The 20295-nt window shown below is 47.4% G+C and overlaps 1 protein-coding gene across 1 annotated transcript in view; it reads right to left on the bottom strand.

Moving 5' to 3' along the window:
* HHIPL1 (HHIP like 1) overlaps positions 1 to 20295 on the bottom strand; it is a 21906-nt gene extending 1611 nt beyond the window's left edge. Inside the window, exons 1-8 of the mRNA XM_063332867.1 lie at positions 19944 to 20295; positions 13981 to 14627; positions 11598 to 11741; positions 10518 to 10846; positions 8604 to 8730; positions 7756 to 7901; positions 4701 to 4782; positions 2362 to 2444 (exon numbers count right to left, since the gene is read on the bottom strand). Of these exons, the coding sequence (XP_063188937.1) occupies positions 2362 to 2444; positions 4701 to 4782; positions 7756 to 7901; positions 8604 to 8730; positions 10518 to 10846; positions 11598 to 11741; positions 13981 to 14627; positions 19944 to 20219 (1834 nt within the window). The 5' untranslated portion in view covers positions 20220 to 20295. The remainder of the gene's footprint in view (positions 1 to 2361; positions 2445 to 4700; positions 4783 to 7755; positions 7902 to 8603; positions 8731 to 10517; positions 10847 to 11597; positions 11742 to 13980; positions 14628 to 19943) is intronic.

Raw genomic sequence — 20295 nt, 5'->3', positions numbered from 1 at the left:
TGCTTACTTGATCCTGTTGAGAAGCGACAACGCTCTCGGTGAGCCAATATTTCCTCAGCGAAAAATGAGGCCGCTTTTAGTTAGCAGAGAGGACTGCAGGGCATAATGCCAACGAGTAAGCCTCTCCCTAGAAGGAAACTCCAACTTTTGCCAAGTTGATTGCCAAAACCTCAGCCTGGCCGTTAAAGGGTGGACACTGGAGTTTCACGGAGAGAAGAGGAGTTCCCCACCATACCCTTCTCCCCTGCTGAAAGCATTTTAAAGACAGGCACTATTTCTGCTCTTCTCTTCATTACTAATGATTGGATCGTTACCAGATGGAGAGCGCTGAGCGCCGGCCTCCCCACTGGGCCAGATGCTTTATTCAGAGGAGCTGAAATCAGGAACATTCAAAATCAATTCTCTCTGGCAACTGGAATGTGCAAAAGGAACGGAGTTGCCAGGACAACACATAAAACAGGATTTGGGGTTGGGTTTTTTGCTTCCTTATGAAAAAAAATAAAAGAGCCTTGAACTCTGAAGAGCTGAAAATTCTTTGCTGTCACAGTTTCCAGGCACTACTGGACTTGCTTATTCACATGTGCTCTATTTTTAGCTTAAAAATAAGTTTCAGCTTGTCAGAAGGAAGCAATTTAGAATAATAATCTACTGAGCTGGGATGGTGTCACATACATTTGCAAAGACATCACAACTGTTTGAATTATATCCTAGATTTATCCATTCTCATTCATCATTCGCTTTGTAGTACAGAGACGACAAAAAACATGACTGTTTTATTTCTGCTTAATTTCTATTGCTCCCCAAAGACAAACCCATGCAGAGGTCCAGTTTTTCCAAATAACGCACTTTGGAGAGGAAATGTATTTGTTGTGTGAAAATACCTCCCTTCTTTGGAAGCTGAGGTTCCAAAGGCAAGACAGAAATGTGAAAGCCTTACCTGGGCGCACCTCAGTTGCTGGAGCCTGATCTGGCAAAGCACTTAAAAATGCTGGAACTCATATAATGCTATGTAGGACTGCGTGAAAGTTAATGGTCACTTGGGAGTGCTTTTCACCTCCCCGAATCAAGTTGTCATTATATATTACTAAGCTACACATCCTGTTTGCAAGCTTCTGAATCAAAATCTTCATGCCTGGTTTTCACCTACACATGAATTTAGTTCTTGAGACACTTAGCAGAATCTGTCCCACTGTTTCTAAGTTTTATTTTATGATGCAAACTACCTTGCAAACAAACCCAAAAGATTTAGGTGCATGTGTAGTTTAAAAATCTGAAATTTGGATTTGCATAGAGAATAATGCATACCCAGAAACAGAGACAAAGCTGGCTGAACACAAAACAAGTTAATAATATTCGGTAAATGCGTGCACAGCTTGCAAAGGAGAATGTTTCTGAAGATGTGCTGAGTGCTCAGGCATGCCAACAGGTAATAATTAGCCTTAGGCCTTGTTCCACCTTAAAGACTCAGTCTTGCAAGGTGCTGAGTGCCCTCGTTCCTCCCTGAAGTCAAAGCTGTAGGAACTGTCAATGACTCGGCAGAATTTAAATAAAAGTGTTCTGACGTGAGAGATCCTACTGTAGTATTCATGACAAAGTTGTTAGAGTACTGTTTAGGTACTTACACGTGTAAACAAAATGCACAGGGGAAAAGAAAGGTGATGCTGCCTAGTCTGATTTTGAGATCCTAATAGCATATTTAGGGGGTTGCATTTAACATAAATAGTAGTTGGCTTGCTGCAGATTCAGCATCATCACTGACTACTCGAGCTTTATCAGTACAATACTTCATTCAGTATGAAGCAATCAAAAAGCCCTGGAGGGTTTGGATAAGCCAAAAGTTCACCTGAATGGCGGATTCTTTCGGGAGTGCTTTCTCATCCCATATTCTCTCACTTAACAACTAAGAATGACTCAGCCCTCACCTTGCTCAATGAGCTATTTCCCAACCCTTTAGCCATCACATCCTTCAGCTCCTGAAGCGCTCCTCACTACCTGAAGGCACTGCAAAAAATCACTTACCACTGAAAAGCACCATTGAGCACAGGCTCTCAGTCCAGGAACAGTTACAGGGAAACCAAGTTGATGGTAATGAAACGGGTAGGATATAGCATGGAAAAGGGGCAATGTACAGGGGCAGAAACTACAGAGAAGATTTCACACTGCCAGGAGAGGGGAAATACCTTCTGCCTTACTTGAACCAACTCTTCAGATCCAAAACAGATGGTAAGAATTACTTTTGAGGATACTCTGAAGAGTGAAGTTCTGGGTGGTCTCCACGCAGAGAGAGATAGTGCGAGCCTGGAGTTTATATCTACTGCCAGATAACATGCACCAATAATAAAAGGCAGCAGTGACACTTACTCTCCTTTGGCACAAACTGGATGCGTTTGCTTTTTACTTTCACTGGCGACGGCTCAACTCGGCATTTTCCTGGTGGTGCTCGCCTGCGAAAAAAGGGGGACACACAGTGCACAATTAATTCCTTTCCCCTGGCATCGTCAGCCTTCACTTCGCATTGTCCTTCAATGAATGTAATGCTCGTTGGGAAAAAAATGACTGTTTAAATGATTCAAGAAATATCTTACAGTAGAAAACATAGTAGAAAACATAATTAAACAATCACATATCTCCATTGATCAAAGTCCAAATATTCACATGGCAGTGGAGCCCTCTGGCTCTGTCTTCACTTGCCATTGCTGAATCCATTAAGGAAATAAAACATTGGCAGGTTCAAGCATTACAGAAAGAGATTAATCAAACTGAAAACAAAAATCACAAAACTAGACAGTGTATGTCAAACACCTGAAATAAAGGTCATGTGTACGCAAGTTTTCAGGCTGTCTTCAGAGGAGCAAAATAACACACTATTATTTGTACATAAAGCCCAAACAAAAGACTAACCACTACAAAAGTAGTACCAAAAATGCATTATTTTCAAAAAGAGCTCTAAGTGTCTCCTACAGAGGCTTCCTCTTAGTATGATGCATTATTTTGCCACGAATTTGTTTGCCATGGAAGTATATCTCACTTCTGAGAAGTTATATCCAGTTCGTCATCACTTTTTCCTATGCTGGCTGGCTCGTGAACCTGCAGCCGCCTTCAGAGGTTTTTCAAACTGGTTCAAAAATGCCTGATGTTTGCATTTGGAGGGTATATTACTCCTTTGTAATTAGGACTGTTTGCATTTGCATTTCTGTGGAAGGCAAAAAGCTCCCCTCTCAACTATTGCCACCGGGACCTTCCCTACTTTTATGAATTTTCCTATGAGTTCTTTCTTATTCATATTGCTGTACTCAACACACTAAAGGAACTTCTTTTTAAACTTAAACTTAAGACTTTCTTTTGACTTCTGCTTGCTTTATTTTTGCAAAGGTTGCGTAATACCCGCCTCTTAATACACAGTTTACAGGAACTCTTCCTCTGTGTTAGATAATGGAAAATGGTCCTGACAGAGGAGAGTCGGAGGAAAACACGCGGCAGCTCTGGGGGCTGTTTAACTTTGGGGTCTGGTTCCAACACAAAACTAAGAAGTAGTTTGGTTTAAAATGCTCAGCTAGCTAAAGCTGTATATTTAATCCATTTAAAGAAAAAAAATAAAAGCTATGAAAGTCTCACTCTGCATGTCTGGCTGAAAGTATTTTGGTGTTTATCCAATAATAGTAATGCTTAAAAAACAGGAAGATGGAAAAAACAGCTATAAGTCTTCCCATAAAACACAGCTATTCCCTGCCTCACCCAGTCTGAAGATACGTGCACGTGGGATCCAGAAGGTGTAACAATGGTTTTAGTTCCTTGTCCAAGCCATTTTCCTCTTTAAAACACTAAAAAACAATGTACTTTTTGCCATTCATTTCTGCTTTGCCCAAGAAAGGGCAGGTTACGCTGGGTCAGCTTCAGCTACAGCTGCCTGGGCACAGCAGATGCAGCCAGCTACAAGGGATGGAGAGGAGCTGGGGATAAACACCTTGAGAAAAACTGCCTCCTCCTGGGCAGGAATCTAAAGAAACTTTGCCTAAGAAAGACAAGCCACCCATAAAATACTCCTTAAGCTTTCGGGAACAAACCTGAAACTTGTTCAGCCTGGAGAAGAGAAGGCTCCAGGGAGACCTTATAGCTCCTTCCAGTACCTGAAGGGGGCCTAAAGGAGAGATGGGGAGGGACTCTTTATCAGGGAGTGTAACGATAGGACAAGGGGTAACGGTTTCGAATTGAAAAGGGAGAGATTTAGATTAGATATTAGGAAGAAATTCTGTACTCTGAGGGTGGTGAGACACTGGAACAGGTTGCCCAGGGAAGCTGTGGATGTCCCATTCCTGGAGGTGTTCAAGGCCAGGCTGGAGGAGGCTTTGAGCATCCTGGTCTAGTGGGAGGTGTCCCTGCCCATGGCAGGGGGTTGGAATGAGATGATCTTTAAGGTCCCTTCCAACCCGAACCATTCTATGATTCTATGAAACCTCCCAAGCCACGTAACACCAACAGGCACCATAACAAACAAGCTGTTGGTCACCAGGCAGCGTAGACTCTGATGACTGTGGGATCAAAGCAGACCCACAGCGGGTTGCTCCAGCCATTCCTTGATGAAGCTCCACAGAAGGGCTCAGCATGGGAGAAGAGCTAGTTTGTCAGTCAGCATCATTCATCACATCAACACGTGGACACACTGCACCACACTTAGGCTTTGCCACAAGAACATCTCATACCTAGAGGTGTCCACCACTTTGTACACCACTCCATGGGGAGCCGTGGCGCTTGGTACGCCGGTAGACATGAAGTAAAGTTCCCCTAGGGAAAAAAAAAAACAAACACAGCCATGAAAATTCTCCAAGGCGCTTCTGTTCTGTACAGTACAAGGGCAGTAACTCTGTGTCACAGGTCTGAGGGCAACAGGAGACCTGGGACCTGGAGATCGAGCTACTGGAAGAAACAAGGCAGGTTTGTATTTGGGTTTGTAGTGAGAGTTCAACTGCAGTCCAGTGGCATAAAATACCACTTAGTGAGTAGGAGCTTTAACATATTGTCAGGAAATATTATTTTGACAAACTTCCACTGCATGTTCAGCTGCCCAAACTTCAGCTGCCATCTCAGTGTGACCTGTGTCCTTTAACTTCACTGACACAGAACAGTCAAACCCTGAATTCCCTTTGTCAAAACAAAATGAAAGGGAATTCTCTTCACACTGTCTTCTGCTCTTTTGGATGAAGCACTCCTTTGGGGTGAATTACAGAACACGATTTTGCTGTTGCTTTCTCTAGCCCACTCACAAAGCGAGATGTGCCTCATGAGAAAGGCATCTGGTTTGTCACAGCTCGGTCAGGTCACATGGGTAGGGCTCGACCTTCAGCCAAACATTTTCCATCACCGTTTACTTGACGTATTTTCTCTTAACTGCATTTCCATCCCTCTCTCTCTGTTGTGCAGGGGAGGCTGGGATAAGCAGTCCCTCCAGCGCTCTCCTTTCTCTTTTGCCAGCTCAAGTGCTTGAGCGGTGCAATGGAAAGTGTTGGAGAGAAAAAATAAATTTGCAATATTTCAAAAAAAAAGAAAGAAAGAAAAAGGCCACGGAGACTTGCTTAGTGAGTAGGGCAGATTCCTTTGGGCATCCTATAGGAAGGGGGGGAGGAAGGGGAGAGGTCAGAGGGAGCAAAGGAAGATGTGGGCAGTCAGTGGCTGCTGAGCCTCCCTCCTCCTCCCTGCTCCCCTGTGCTGCCACAGCCCGAGCTCCTCTGGATGCTCCCAGGGCAGAAACCAGCCACCCCTGGCCTTTTTTATTCCTTTTTTCTGGCGGGCTCCATTAACCACAGGCCAGATTCAGCCTTGGTCCAAACCAGGGATGGGAAACAGCTGGCACTGCTGTGTGGTCATGGGTGCTTCACATCCCACCCCTCTTTCCCAGAAATCAGCAGGCAGAACTGTGAATGCCTGCTGGCGGGGAAGCACACAGGCTGTGTCACACGGGCGCCCCACTGTGCCTGGGGTGTCCCCCGTACCTCAGCTGCCATGGAAGGGGGCTGATGGCTTTGTAACAGCTGTGCCATGAGCCAAAAATGTCGGTGTCCCCGCCACATAAACACACTCACCGCACCAGCCTGATTAACATTCATCAGAGCAACAACCCCAAAAAACTTTTCTTTCCGTGAAGGAAAGCTTCTTAAAATAAACCGTGTGATAAACTTGTAAAAAATGAGATTCCCAGCACAGCAAAAAGGTGCAAGAGAAGAGTGTGCGCTGCAGATAAAGAAAACTCACCAAACTGCTATCAACGGATTTCTTTCCGTTATAATAAAACAAACACAAGGCAATTTCCACCCAGCTCTATTATACTGTGCACAGTGTCTGTGAAAGGCACGGGGCAGAAGGGCAGCGACGTTTCACCCCCCTCAGCTTTGCACAGACCCTGCCCAGAGCCACAGGACCAGGGAGATGGTGCTCGCCAGGGCCATGAGCAAGGGCTGCGATGAAAACAGCTTGGTACTGCACTAAGCAGCCCTCTGCCTGGGCATAAAGCCGATTTAAACTACGCTATTCTGATTTTAGGGTAAGATATCCTTCTCACCGCAGCACTGCGAAACAGCTCTACCTTCCATGGATGTTAACCATTAAAGAAAATGGATTTTAACTGCAAAAACAGATAAAATTCCCAAGTCAAACTTTCAAGCTAATACTCGATTTGGATGATTTGCATTTACGTGATAAAATTTGCATGTATGTGATACGCAATGCACACACGCGACATCCACAGCCGACCTAATCTGCAGGAAAAGCGGACATTTAAAAACTGGGGCATTCTGGAAGCGGCTGCTTGTGACCACGAGCCAGGACACAAACACAAACTCCTGCGTTGCCGAGTCACACACGAGGCTGCTCGGCAATGGGATTAAACATCGCATGGGCCACCCTCTCCCCATCCCCATCCCCATCCAGGGGCTGCAGGCTCTGCAATTAACCCATACCCTTGTATGAACAAAGGAAGCGACCACCAGCTTTCACCCTGGGAGTCTCTATTTCCTCCTTTTCAAATCGCAGCAGTTCCCTCCTAGAAAGCAAAATGTCTCCAGTCTTAAAAACACAGCCAGGCAAAGCTCCACGGAGACTGCATCCTTATGCAAGGCAAAATCCCAGCTGGCACTAAGAAAACATGGACTTAAGCAGCCTCTTGCCAATGCCTCACTCGAGACATAGCGTAGGGCTTTCATTCTGCTTCACCCCAAGAGGTACACATATTCCAGGCCAGGCTGAGTCGGTTCATAATTACTGTTCACTACATCTGTTTTCCTGTATCCATTAATAACGTCAACACCCTTCTTGACTAGCCAAGAACACAGACTTGCTCTCACTTGGGTATGGGCTTCTCAGCGCCTCAGGGCCTGCATTCCCCATGCCATGGCACGGTGAAGGAGGAGGTTTCTCTTCTAAGCTGTGCTTCACTGTGTGTCCCCCCCCGCTGTCCCCCATCCCTCCGGAGTGCAGAAGCGTGGGCAGCAGCACCCATGGCACTCCCAGGCTCGGTCCCGCAGGGAACTGCCTACCCTATTCCCGCCTGCAGGCACTGCGTGGCACGCTGGCCTCAAAATCAGGCTTGTAATTTTGGTTTGATACGTGGGAGATGCTGGGAATCTCACCCACTGCCAGACTGGTGCTCTGCCTCCCCCCACCCGCTGCCTCCCAGGAGCCCTCTCTGACCTGTTCCCGGGTCTTTTACTCCAAAGAGAAACCGCAAGCATGCCATTCAACGCCATTGCAAAGTTGAAAGATTACCTGCTTCATCTTCAGCAAAGGAGATGATGTATTGATAATAGTTATTGATAAGCCCAGGGAACATGCACGTTTGTCCCGATCCCATGCAGATTTCACTGTATTGCCATTCTCCGGTAGCGCGATCCTCCTTCAAAGACATCAAGCGTCTGCAAGGCAAAAGAACACTTGCACTACGCAACCAAGAAGATGATTTATTAACATTAATCGAGACACTTGAAAGGATGTTTAGTGCTTCCTACCTGCATTAGCTACTATAGGAACCGTAGCTCCTCCAAGAAATGAAAGACTGTTAATATTAAAACAGATATATTATACACCGCTGCAACACCTTGTCTTTCAGGGCAACACAAGCATGAGAAAAAATTCTGTGGGAGGGTTTAAGGGATGTCAGACTGAGGGGGACCTTGGGGAAAATAAGGCAGTCTCACGCCTGCCTCGTCACAGGTTTGCAGCAGACTCACTGCTGGACAGTATTATGTTTTTTCTTTCTTTCTGGAAACATTGCATCAGAGCAATTTTATTTTTTTTTAGGATGCATTCACATGCTTTTTTACACCACTTCCAGGGCTTTAAATCAACATCGTATCATTGCCCCTTTATTTTTATCGGCATGATGTGAATTAGCAACACGGAGGGCTGCTGGAAGGCAAAGATCCTGCATTCCTGCACAGCACCATGGGATAAAGGTTATGCAGAAGGTGCCACGTGAGCCCCCTGTAAGGAGCAATCAGGCTTTGGGCAGTGTTTGCAACCAGCAGCCCCCCCTCAGCTGCCAGACTGCAGGAGCACTCACCGGCGGGCACCATAGCACTGGGTCCTACTGGGGGTCCAGGTAACTGTTCACTTACCCACTCATAAAATCACCAAATATGTACAGGCCATTCAAGTTTGGAGACTCGCAGCCCCGATAGACGTAGCCTCCCGTAACAGACTTCCCCATTTTGTGTGGATACGCGTAAATTGGAAGCACATCATCTGTAGGGGAGAAAAGATCTGTGACTTGCCTTTTTTTTTAACACTTGCCGTGGAAGAGCTGCTTATCTAGATAGTTCTGAGACTAACACCGTACAGTCAGGTTTGCCTGAGCATCTTCTAATTGAATGAAGTGCCAACGGAGTCATATTTAGTTTGGTTTTTCACGTTTTCAGGGAGCCCTTCACCTCACCCCAGCTCTGCGAGTGCCGCTTCTGGCCCATTCCTACACAGCCTGGCTGGTTTTGCTACGGATTTGCAGGTTACTCCTAAGAGTCACTGCATCCACGCAGGAGATGTTGGCCCGACGCTTTGTTTCGGTGGTGAAAGCGGAAGAAAAAAAAGAGACGGATTAACTCCAGACTGCAGGCACCGATGAAAAGCTATGTCAGATGTCAGCCCAGATAGCTTCTCTGTTTCTCTGAGACAGGGGAGCTTAACCTGAATGGGCCATCAAATATTTATGGGACGGCACAGGCAAGACGTAGTTCTGGCACATTCATTGTAAAATGCAAGTTAAAACACAAGACAGAACCAAAACAGAGGGAAATGCCCTTATTTTGAGGGTCTCTATTGGAGGCTTCCTCCCCTTTCTTTTGCAGCTCTTGGGTTAGAGGTATCTCCTCCTGGTATCCACCCCTTCCTCTTCCTCACAGCCTTTCTCCCTGCCTGTGTAGCAGATCCCTCAAGCAGCAAAGCCAGCAGCTCCGCCAGCGAGGAACTCGCACCGAGGGCATTTCATCTAAAGCAGCTGTTTTCTACACCAGCTGCACTTACCATTGAAAAAGGGGCTGTGACATTTCACTGTTCTAACCAAAGGGTCTCCAAAGGCATCAGAAATTGTTCTGAATCCCCGGAGACCTCAGCAAAGCGCTTGCCAGGAATGCTCACGCAGGTGCTGTCGTACGGGAGAGCGCTAAACGGGCTCTCTGACAACTGCTTCAGCAAAGGGGGTGCGAAAAAACTGCTGCCTGCTCTCCAAAGTTTATAAAAAACACTTAATCGCTACCACTGTGCTTGTAGCTAAGTTAATAAAAGGAAGGAAGCTAAGCTAAGTTAATAAAAGGAAGGAAGTTAAACAACAACACATAGCACATAGAAGAGAAAAAAGATCAGAATTTCAGCTAGTGCAAATCAGTGCCAGCCCACTGCCCCCCTGGATCTCTGGGGAGATGCTCTGGAACAAGATGTGGTCCGCCTAAGAGCTCGCAACGCAACACACTGTAATTTAGCCAGCCAGCAAATACTCTCAATCCAGGTTTGAAAAGTTTAAAAAAAATAAAAATACGAAGGGTTTTGATTTTGGCATAACTAAAAGAAAGAAAAATACACTGCACATTCATCTACCTGGAAAGCAGGCAGTCTGCACATAGGTTGGCCAGCTTACACAATATGTTTCCTTCTCTTTTTTAAATAAGGACGCTACTTGTGAGTTATGGAGAAAAATACAATGGCTCCATATCTTTCTCGCTACTGCAGGAAATCTTATTTTACGTGGAAAAGATGAAACTGTCCCCCTAAATCCCAGAATCACCAAGCAATTTGACTAACAATACAGATTGCCTAGAAAAACACCAGCTAGCGTGTTTCATTTACCTAATTCAAAAATGGCAACATTTGGACTTTCAATATTTATCCCCAAGTCAGCTCCCTTCTAGACTGAGACTGCCTAGATTTACATCTCAGAAATGTGTGTTTTCCACCAAGCAGCCAGGCTCTGAAGGCAGGAATTAAAAATGATGGCACAGAAAACTGCACAGGCAGGTAATTTAGAGAGAACATCTATTTACCCATTGACGAATTGGCGCAAAGCTTTTTATCGTAGCAGCTGAATCCTTCCCTTGCCCTCCAGCCATAATTTTTCCCTTTCTCGACTATGTCGATTTCTTCATATTTATTCTGCCCCACGTCCCCGCAGAAGAGACGCCCTTTCCCTTCCTTGGTTTGAGGCTCTCCCCTGTCGAAAGAGCAGCGCCACATATTCCTCACTCCGTAGGCATAGACTTCGGGGCGAGCCTTGGGGTCATTGAGAAAGGGGTTGTCGGGAGGGATTCGGTACAGAGGGCCCCGGTCGTTGTTGTTCACATCGATCCGCAGCACTTTGCCCAGCAGGGTTGATCTGTATTGGGAGAAGAAAGGACAGAAGGGGAAAAAAAAGAAATAAAACTAGACCTTGGTTAAACATCAGAAAGGTTGCCCAGAGAGGTGGTGGAGGCCCCATCCCTGGAGACATTCAAGGCCAGGCTTGATGAGGCTCTGAGCAACCTGATCTAGTTAAAGGTGTCCCTGCTTACTGCAGGGGGGTTGGACTAGATGACCTTTAAAGGTCCCTTCCAACCCAACACATTCTATGATTTTGGAAAGCCAAGGGTTTAATTCTTTCTGGTTTGGAAAAGACAAGTCTTCCAATATCTCTGAAAAAACCAACCATTTCAAGACCATTTCATGTGTCCCAGGCCACCAAACAGCCTTCAGGTGGCACTGACTTCCCACCACTAGCTGCCCTGCGGATGCAAGCTGGTGGCTTGGAGCTCCCATAGGGATGGGTCCGCTCTTCCCACGTCATGGAACCCTGCCTTCTACTTGCAGAACACCGTGCTCCGAGCGGACAGCTGGAAGGCTCAGGGAGCCATCGCTGCTCACAGGGAAGAAAGACACACCTTGATAACCTCCCCTCAGAAAACTGGAGTTACACGGGAGGTCTATATATATATACCCACGTGTGTGCACAGGCATCAGTGCGGGTGTTAGGGAAAAAGTAAACCTGAGAGAGAAAATCCATCCCGATTTACCTCCCCCGGTTTCTCTTCTCAACCCAAGGGCGACAGGAGAGGGACACCCGGCGCACACAAGGTTTTAGGGGCTCTCACTTGTTCTGGGCGTTACCAAAGGTCCCGAAAGGATCCCCAGCCATGCCTCCGTCTCCAGTAAATATATAGAGATAGCCATCATCTCCAAAGAGCAGCTGCCCTCCGTTATGGTTGGAAGCGGGTTCTTCTATTTCCAGGATTATCCTGAGCAAAAAAAGGGAGGCGTTACCCACTGCACAAGCCCTACGCAAAGGGCAGAGCAACAACACTCCAAAGTTGCCTTTAACACATGGAAACGGCTACAGATCAGATCTGATGCAAGTCCACGTTACTGAATTTTCCTTAGGCACAGCTGATTTTCTAACCTTAAATAATTCCAACATATTTCCCAGATTACAGAAACACCACATTGTGTAATAAGGAAAATCTGGGAAATCACATGACAGAATATACTTTTAATTAATTATACTTTTCCTCTGATTCTTTCTTCCTCCTTGTTAAACTTCTTTTTTTATTATTATTGGTTTTATTTTTTTTTTAAGAAAAGGCATCTCGGCTTAAATCTTACTGTAAACTGCAAGAGAAAGGACTCCAGTCCATCTGTGCATCTGTACCGCACTCGGCACAATCCTGCCAGGCGCGTTCGAGGCGAATGCAAAACTTTTCAAACATTAACTAATAGTTAAATTCTTAAAGAGAGAAGAAGCCTTAAATGACAATTACATACACAGGACTTTATGAGCTTTAAGAGGGGTTAAAAGCAGCCCCACCAACAAATTTGCATTTTTACAACAGTTATTCAAAGCAGTACCAACAACCTTTACCTTAATTTTAAAACCTAACTCTTACTTTTATCTGTTTATTTTACGCACCTGGCATCCCTTTCATAGTAAGAAAAGGGTGAAATATATAAAAGTATAACTTTATAGAAAGGTAAAGCCACAAATACATGCAGTGGATGTTCCCAGGTATAATAATTGAAGTTTATTTCGCTCCAGCTTGAAACAAAGTCCAGATTTCATGCTGACAGCGGCTCTTAATAGCTGCAAAACCCAAATGATAGCAATCACTTACACCACCTCATTTTTTAGCGAGTTTTTTTCCCTTTGGAAAGTACTGATAGTTTGCAATCAGATTGTAAATTGTGGGAAGGAACACAACTACGTGATTATTCCGTCACCTCTGGGATAAGGTGACCCTAAGACTCCACCCTCCTCAACCTCACAAAGAAGATGGAAGAAAACAAAAACACACTGAGCAAAAATCTGCAGACGGACGGACAGACAGACAGACAGCCTCCTGCTAAGGCAATGCAGAGCCCGTGCCGGCCTGAGCTGCCCCTTGGGCAGCAACTCCGGATGAAGTCAGCGGGACCCGTGCCTACACAAGCACGACAGGACCACAATTTTGTTTTCTTAAGCTTTCGCCGCACTAACCATCAGCTGAATGAGCACAGAAAATGTTACAAACATAGAGCCTGAGGCTTTTTAAACAAGACAGCTCATGGGCCCCGACATCTGCAGGGTTAAGCTCCGGTCTGGCTCTCCTGAGGACCACGTTTCAGTTCCCTGTACCTGTACCGACAGTGCTCATTACACTGAATTGCTCTAATTGCTTTATAAACCAGCATCCCCTTTCTTCCATTAGGCTACGTGCATTTCTGAGCTAGAATCGTCCCCTGCTGAGTATTTGGAAAGCCCCTAATATAACCCATGTAAACAAAGCAAAAATCTTAACATTAATTATATTCAAGTGTCTCTTATAACAGTGGTTCTATTACGTCGTTCTGCAACAGGTTATAAATCTATAGACTGATGCCACAAACAAACCTCTTGTCATCTGTCCATAGTAATGTGGATCAACTGCAGGATGAGACTAAAACAATATGAAATTTTCAATCCAAATGCACTCAGTAACAGCACAGTGGTTTATTTAATTTCATATTAAATGTGTAATATCACAGGGTTGAGCTGTCATTCATATAAAGAAATGTGGGGCCAAATCCATCTCTGGCTTGGTATCTCTGAGTTTTTTTACACTGATTTTGGAAACCTTTGGGTTTGCAATGAATTTCACTCCTGCTTTGCAGACGTCTATTTTAAAGGGTAATCATTACAATACCAAAAAAAAAAAAAAAGCGCAACCAAAAAACAAAACCCCAACATACTAACTGTAAATAATGTTTAATCAATGTTCAGTTAAATCTTCTGACATACCAGAACTGAGAAATGTCAGAAGATTCATCCTTGCAGTTCATCCACAGAGGACAGGCATATTCCCTATCTCAATATGCTAGACATGGACTTGGACAAACTTGCCACCACGCTGGAATGCGAGAACAATATTAAACATAATAAGCCTCATTCATTAATAGCCTTTAAAAATGCACAAGCTGCCCTTGGAGATCTTAAATACATTTGCCAGAGAAACGTATGTACAATACCTTTCAGAACCATGGTCCAAAGCATTCATGTCAGCAGGAGAAATTCTGAACTCACTGATTCGGATTCTCTCTTCATAACGAACTTCAACTGAATAGTAGACATACACTTTACCAGTAAATTTGAATTTAGGATGGAAGACAATACCTAGAAAACCTCTCTCGTCTCCTTCCCAAGGTGAGGTAAGCACGGCTTCGCTGATGTTCAGAAATGGCTTTTCGAGCCTGGATCGATCGGGGAGGTAGGTCCACACCAGGCCAACCTGCTCCGCAATGAAGAACCTGTGGGTACCATCGTTGGCGTGCACCATCGCAACGGGATTGCGCAGCCCGTTGGCGACCTCCACGAGGCAGAGCTGGAGACAGCCCTCTGCGTCGGCGGTCACCAGCCCCAGGTTCTGGTTAAGGTTCTGGTTAGCCAGCAGATGTGGAAAACAGTAGTCTGTGTCCTCCAAGGACAGGTAGTGGCAGAATTTTGCCATGTTATTCTCCAGTGCAATCAACTCTTGGTCTGCAGAGAGATAGCGAAAAATGGAGCGGCATTTTTGCCACACTTGCAAGCAATAGTCTTGGCAAAGTCCCGGTATTGTCCGCACGGGGGTGGAGGGATCCTCGGCGTCGTACAAGTGAGCTGCATATGGGGAACATTCCTAGAGGGAGAGAGAGAAAAAGCCTCAAGCCATTTCTTGGAGCAGATTTGAAACAGCTGAGCAGCAATACTAATTGGAGAAATTTCACCTTAATTACAACATATGTTGTGGTTTATTCTGAAGATACATTAACAGAGGAAAAGATCTGAGAAATGGGGTTTATCTCAGCATTCACAGAAATTATCTTCAGTATTCCTGGTGAAAGCTGGCTTCCTCATCCTGTTACTCATTTATTCCAACCACGGCGGCAACACAAGAAAACCAGTGATGACATATATCTTGCTACATCGCTCTAGCAGATTGTACTGGGGGAAAAGAGACTTTTCTATCTTGGATGCTCTGACTTTAACTATGAAATAATGAGCAGATTCACCATAGCGTGGCAGTGAAACTGAGGAGTTAGCTAAGAAGATCCAGGCCTTGCATTTCCAGGCTGAGGAGAAAAGAGGAAAGGTTGGCGGGGTGAAAGCCTGTGACTTCGATACCTTGTCATCTGACAATCCAGACATGCGCCTCAAACACAGATGTGATTTATAGGTTGGAAGGAGCGGGATGAGAAAGTGCAGGAGAGGAGAAGGACACCCATCCTTCGTACGGCGCAGTGCACCCAGCCCTGGGATGCTACCACTGCATACACCAGCATTGCTCGGGTCCAGCTGCCTTTGCTGGTGGGTATTTGCCTACAGACACTTTATGTACCTGATTAGAAGGGGTGAAATGAACCTCACGGTCATGACACTGGTCACCAAGTCTTGCAGAGGACCCTCAGACTACAGGATTTCAGAGAGTGAGCACCAACTGGCCAAAATCCAGGCAGCGGCTGCAGCACAGCCCTACTTTATGGAAGGTGCAGCCCTGGAAATCTACCTAAGGGCTGAATCGAGTTCATGTAGTTCATTGTATTCTCCACTACAAGAACTCCGACAGGCACATTTTCCTTATGTAAAAAGCCGCTGCAATTCAGTAAATCTGCCTATAAACAACAAACTGACCGAAGTGACTCAGTTCTGCTCTGCAAGGACTTTCCTTGTAATGAACACACACTATTTTCCAGCTGTGATGCATCTTCCCGACAAGCATCTCAAAAGTGCTCTCCAAATAACATAACATGACTCAGTTGAGGCTCGGTTATTTTCACAGGGCAGATAAATAACGAAGCCAAGAAAGGTAGGAAGAGAAACTGTCCTTCTTGAATAAATTCTGCATTTTTTTTTTAATTCCTAGGTGGCATTTCTTCCAAGGAAAACCAGCTTGGTTAAAAAAGAAAAAAATACAGGGAGCTGTTTCTAAATCTATATAGGATTTATATGTCTATATAAATCTATATAGGATCTATAGGGAGCTATTTCTTAATGCAGATTACAGCACTATTCAATAGCTGAGAAGATATAACATCCAAGATACTCAAGTATTTAAATTGGCTGAGAAGTACACACAATATTTAATTTTTATTTTATTTGCCATTACATACCATAATAAACTGAGAGGCCATATAACAGATCGTTAGCGTACAATAAGCTTTCCTCCTGGAATGTCAAACTATTCATTGCAAAATGAAGGTTATTATGCCTTCAAACGAGCAGCGATTAATGTGGTAAAAAGGAGATGGCGTGCGACACGGCGCACCAAAATCTCGGGGCCAGGTTGGGCAGTGGCACTTGGCTCGGTCACGCGAGGTCTGCCAGGGAAAGAAAGAGCCCGAGCATTTGCCGATGGAGTTGTTACAACTGAAAATTTGGCCTCAGAATACAAACTGAAAGGAGGCGGAAAGGGCACGTGAAGGCAGGGCTGGACAGGAGCTCCGTCTGCTGCTGCCCGCGGAGGTTTGACGTTCAGAGAGAGGAAGACCCCGTGCTTGAGCACCCGGGTTGAGCCTGGTTCTCTCAAAGCCTCCTTCAAAGCAGGCAGGGATCTTGGGCACTACAAAGCAGTTTCCTGGCTTCAGCATCAGAACTAAAAATAGCTCAGAGGAACGGTTTCCGCATCCCTTTGCTGCTGTGGGCTGTTCACCCCCGCCTCAGGTGTGGTTGAGCAGCAGTTGTGGGTGGCTTCTCCGCTCCTCACCACGGTCCTGGTGGCATACGGCTACTTACAGTGGCATTACGCTGGCGGTGATGTACAGAGATCTATCACCAGACAGTACCCAAGCACGTGTCTAGAGTATTTTCCAGACACATTTGGAATACCTTCCAACTTTTATTCCACAAGAGATGGAGCCTGACACCCGATCCTGCATTTCGCTGCTTCTGAATAAAATGTTGTGGTCCTTCACCCTCTGCATTGTCTTGTCACATTCACTAACTCAAAACACCAGGAAACTACGCTCGCACGCAGCCCAGCATTGCTAATAGAGCTAAATTCTCATTTCCAAATGACACGGTCTGTTCATTCATTTTCAACTATGATGTGGTCCAAAGTCCAAGGAAACTACTGGGCAGATGATCAGTAACTTCAGTAGGGCTGGAACAAGCTCGCACCACGAAAACAACTCATCAGAAAACAAAACAAGTAACATTAAGACAAGTTAGCCAAATCCATCCTATCTGTTCCAGGAGTTCAGAGGCAGTTAATTTATCTGAGGAATTGCAACAGTCCGAGCCTGGAAGAACACCCACATCAAACAATGGCTTATTTACTGCTGCTACCAGCCGGGAGGAAGCAACGGGACTCCCCAGGAAAGCGTCTAACTTGCATGTAATCCCTGACATTCCCCGTCCCACTCCATCTGGATCTCAAGCCTTTAAGCAAGCTGTTCTCCGGGAAGCAGAATGAGGCCTCTGCTCTCCCGTGGTTTGGTGTCCTGCATCCCACCCCACAATAATCCACGTCCACGCACGTCCCTGAGACCCGCTGCCCCCATCAAAATACCCCCTAAAGGTGTTGAGGCTGTAGGGCAGCCAGGGGGATGTCCCACCATAGCCCTCTTCTCCTCCATGGCTAAAGGCATCCTTTCAGCCTGCTTCTTGGCAGGGGGGAAACACTATTTTGGGTTTGGGGGATGATGGGCAACACCAAGGGAAGGGTGTTTCTGCTCCTCCACTTGCCCTTCTGCAAGGAACAGATGCAGCACTCCGTAGAAAATCACAAATTAAGAGAAGGTAGGAATCCTCACCACAAGTACAAGCCGAGGCACTTAGCAAAATAATTTGATCACATTTTGAGAGAAATCGCGAATTGTGAGCAGAAAGAGACATGAGCGTGCTAAATAAGTCACCAAAATCCACTTATTAATTCAGGTCTAGGATATAAATTGTATCTATAATGAATGAATGGAAGCAGAGCGTTCCGGAGTGCTTGGAATGCCTGAACTTCCATTGCGTGCCTGTGTGGCCAGAGGCGGCAGTTTGTAGCCGCGTCTGGGCTGGTGCTGCACTGAGCTCATCAGAACATCTCAGTGAATCATTTTTTCCCCCACATTGAAATATTTTGCTGCTTCTCAACAAATTTTCGATGGTCGGGTTTCTGATGGGCACAGGAGACTCACTTATCGCTTCCAGAGGCAGAAGGAGTGCTTAGCAGGCACTGCTAACTGGTTTCCCATCTGCAACTGGACTTTTGGACACCGCTTGGTTCGGGAATATATTCAAAGGGTTTTTTGTTTTCTTTGCTCTCAGTACAATGCAAGATGAAATAAAAGTCAAACCTCTAGAAGGTGTTGTGGAAAAGGGTTGTCTTTCTTTTCACGCTTTCAGGAACACAAGAGGTACCCTGCAAAACGCTAAGAGCAGGATTTCTGCAGAGCCACTTTGATCCCCCCTGAGCGCAGCAGACGAGACTCCGCTGTCGGAATTAATTTAAGATTTACACTCGCACAGCACAGAGCTGACACTGCTCTGTCTCAGGGGCATTTTCGTACATACGAGGCCACCGCTGATGACAGGGTCAGACGCTTGGCTCCGCGCAGACTGTGATCAATCCTGTTACCGTATCTGGCCACAGAGCATCCACCTCGAGTGGAAATTTCCCCCCGTGCAGGATGGCCACCACAGAGGTTTCCCAGCCACATCCTCAGGTATTGCTCTGCACCCGTCATCAGGACTGTGAGCACCTGGCACATGCTAAAAGCATCTCAGGATGCTGTAACCCAGTACAAAAAAAACACCTGATCCCATGAGTTGGGTGTAACAAGGGGCATGTCTGGTGCAGGCAGGTCCCCTCCTGGGTGTCTTCACCAGGTCCAAGGATCCAACCCTGGCAGGGTGAGGGGAGTCTGCAATTTTAACTGCCCACACACCTATCTCGGAGCACTGTTGCTCATAAATTAAAGCAGGGCAACATGCCGATTCCTCTTTCAAACACCTGCCAGAGGCAGAAAACTCGCTGGGAAAACGTGTGGTGGAGAGTCGCTCCTCACAGTGCCTGGGAGCACACGTCTAGGCTGCGGCACTAATCCCTGATGCACCCATACGTGGGCCAATGCACCCCTGCCTGGGCCCAGGCACTAACACTGTGGCTGATGCATCTGTGGGGGGGTCCACATACCCCTGTTTGGGCCGGGCACTAACGCCATGGCTCACACCCACCTGGGTTGTCCAAAGCCCCTGCGCTGACGCAGCCCTGCAGGGGTGGATGCAGTCACTCCTGGGCTGATGTGCCCATGCCATGGCTCATGCACCCCTGTGAGGTCCCAAGTACCAGTGCCTGGACCACTGCCCCCCCCCAAGGACCAATGCACCCACGCCTGGGCTGGAGCATCCATACCCAGGCTTGATGCAGCCCTGCATGGCTGGATGCACCCACACCTGGGCCAAAGCACCGTGACGGGGCTGAAGCACCCATGCCTGGGCCAGAGCACCCTGCGTGGCCACAGCACTGTGCAGGGGCTGAATCCCCCTGTGCGGCTGATGCCCCCTGCGCGGCTGATGCCCCCTGCGCAGTGAAAGCTCCGTGTGCAGTGGAAGCCACCTGTGTAGCAGGAGCCCCCTGCATGGCTGAAGCCCCCTGTGCGGCTGATGCCTTCTGTGTGGAGGACGTCCCCTGTGCAGCTGATGTTCCCTGTGTGGCCAAAGACCCCTGTCTGGCTGAACCCCTCTGTGCAGCCGAAGCCTCCTGCGCGGCTGCAGCCCCCTGCGCAGCTGATGCCCCCTGCATGGCTGAAGTCCCCTGTGCAGTGGAAGCCCCCTGTCCAGCCAAAGACCCCTGTGCAGCCGAAGCCCCCTGCGTGGCCGAAGCCACCCGTGCGGCTGATGCCTCCTGTGTGGCCGAAGCCCCTTATGCGGCCGAAGTCCCCTGTGCAGCGGGACCCCCCGCCCGGCAGAACCCCCGGCACCCCTGCGGCACCCGGGCCGCGGGGCGCGGCGGCCGGCGCCGCCTCACCTGGCAGAGCAGGTCCTGCAGGTGCCCGGCGCAGGCGGCGTAGGCGTCCGCGTCCAGGCGGGCGCTGAGGCGGTAGAAGCGCTGGAGCAGGGCGCGGTCCCGCCGCGGGTCGCAGCAGCCGAAGTCGGTGTAGCGGCGGCAGAAGGCCAGGCCCCGCGGCGGCCGGAACGGCGGCTTGAAGTCCAGGCACTGCGGGTGAGGCCGGGCCGGCCCCGGGGCCAGCGCCGCCGCCAGCAGCAGCGCCAGCGCCGCCCGCGCCCCGCGCAAAGCCCGCATGGCGCGCAGGAGGGCGGCCGCACCGCGCTGCGCCGCTCCCCGCGGCGGCGGTCGGAGGAGGGGGCTGCCGGCGGCG

This window comes from Chroicocephalus ridibundus, chromosome 4 (genome assembly GCF_963924245.1).
Source record: "Chroicocephalus ridibundus chromosome 4, bChrRid1.1, whole genome shotgun sequence".
Taxonomy (NCBI): domain Eukaryota; kingdom Metazoa; phylum Chordata; class Aves; order Charadriiformes; family Laridae; genus Chroicocephalus; species Chroicocephalus ridibundus.
This window is presented reverse-complemented; position numbering and strand designations above follow the sequence as displayed.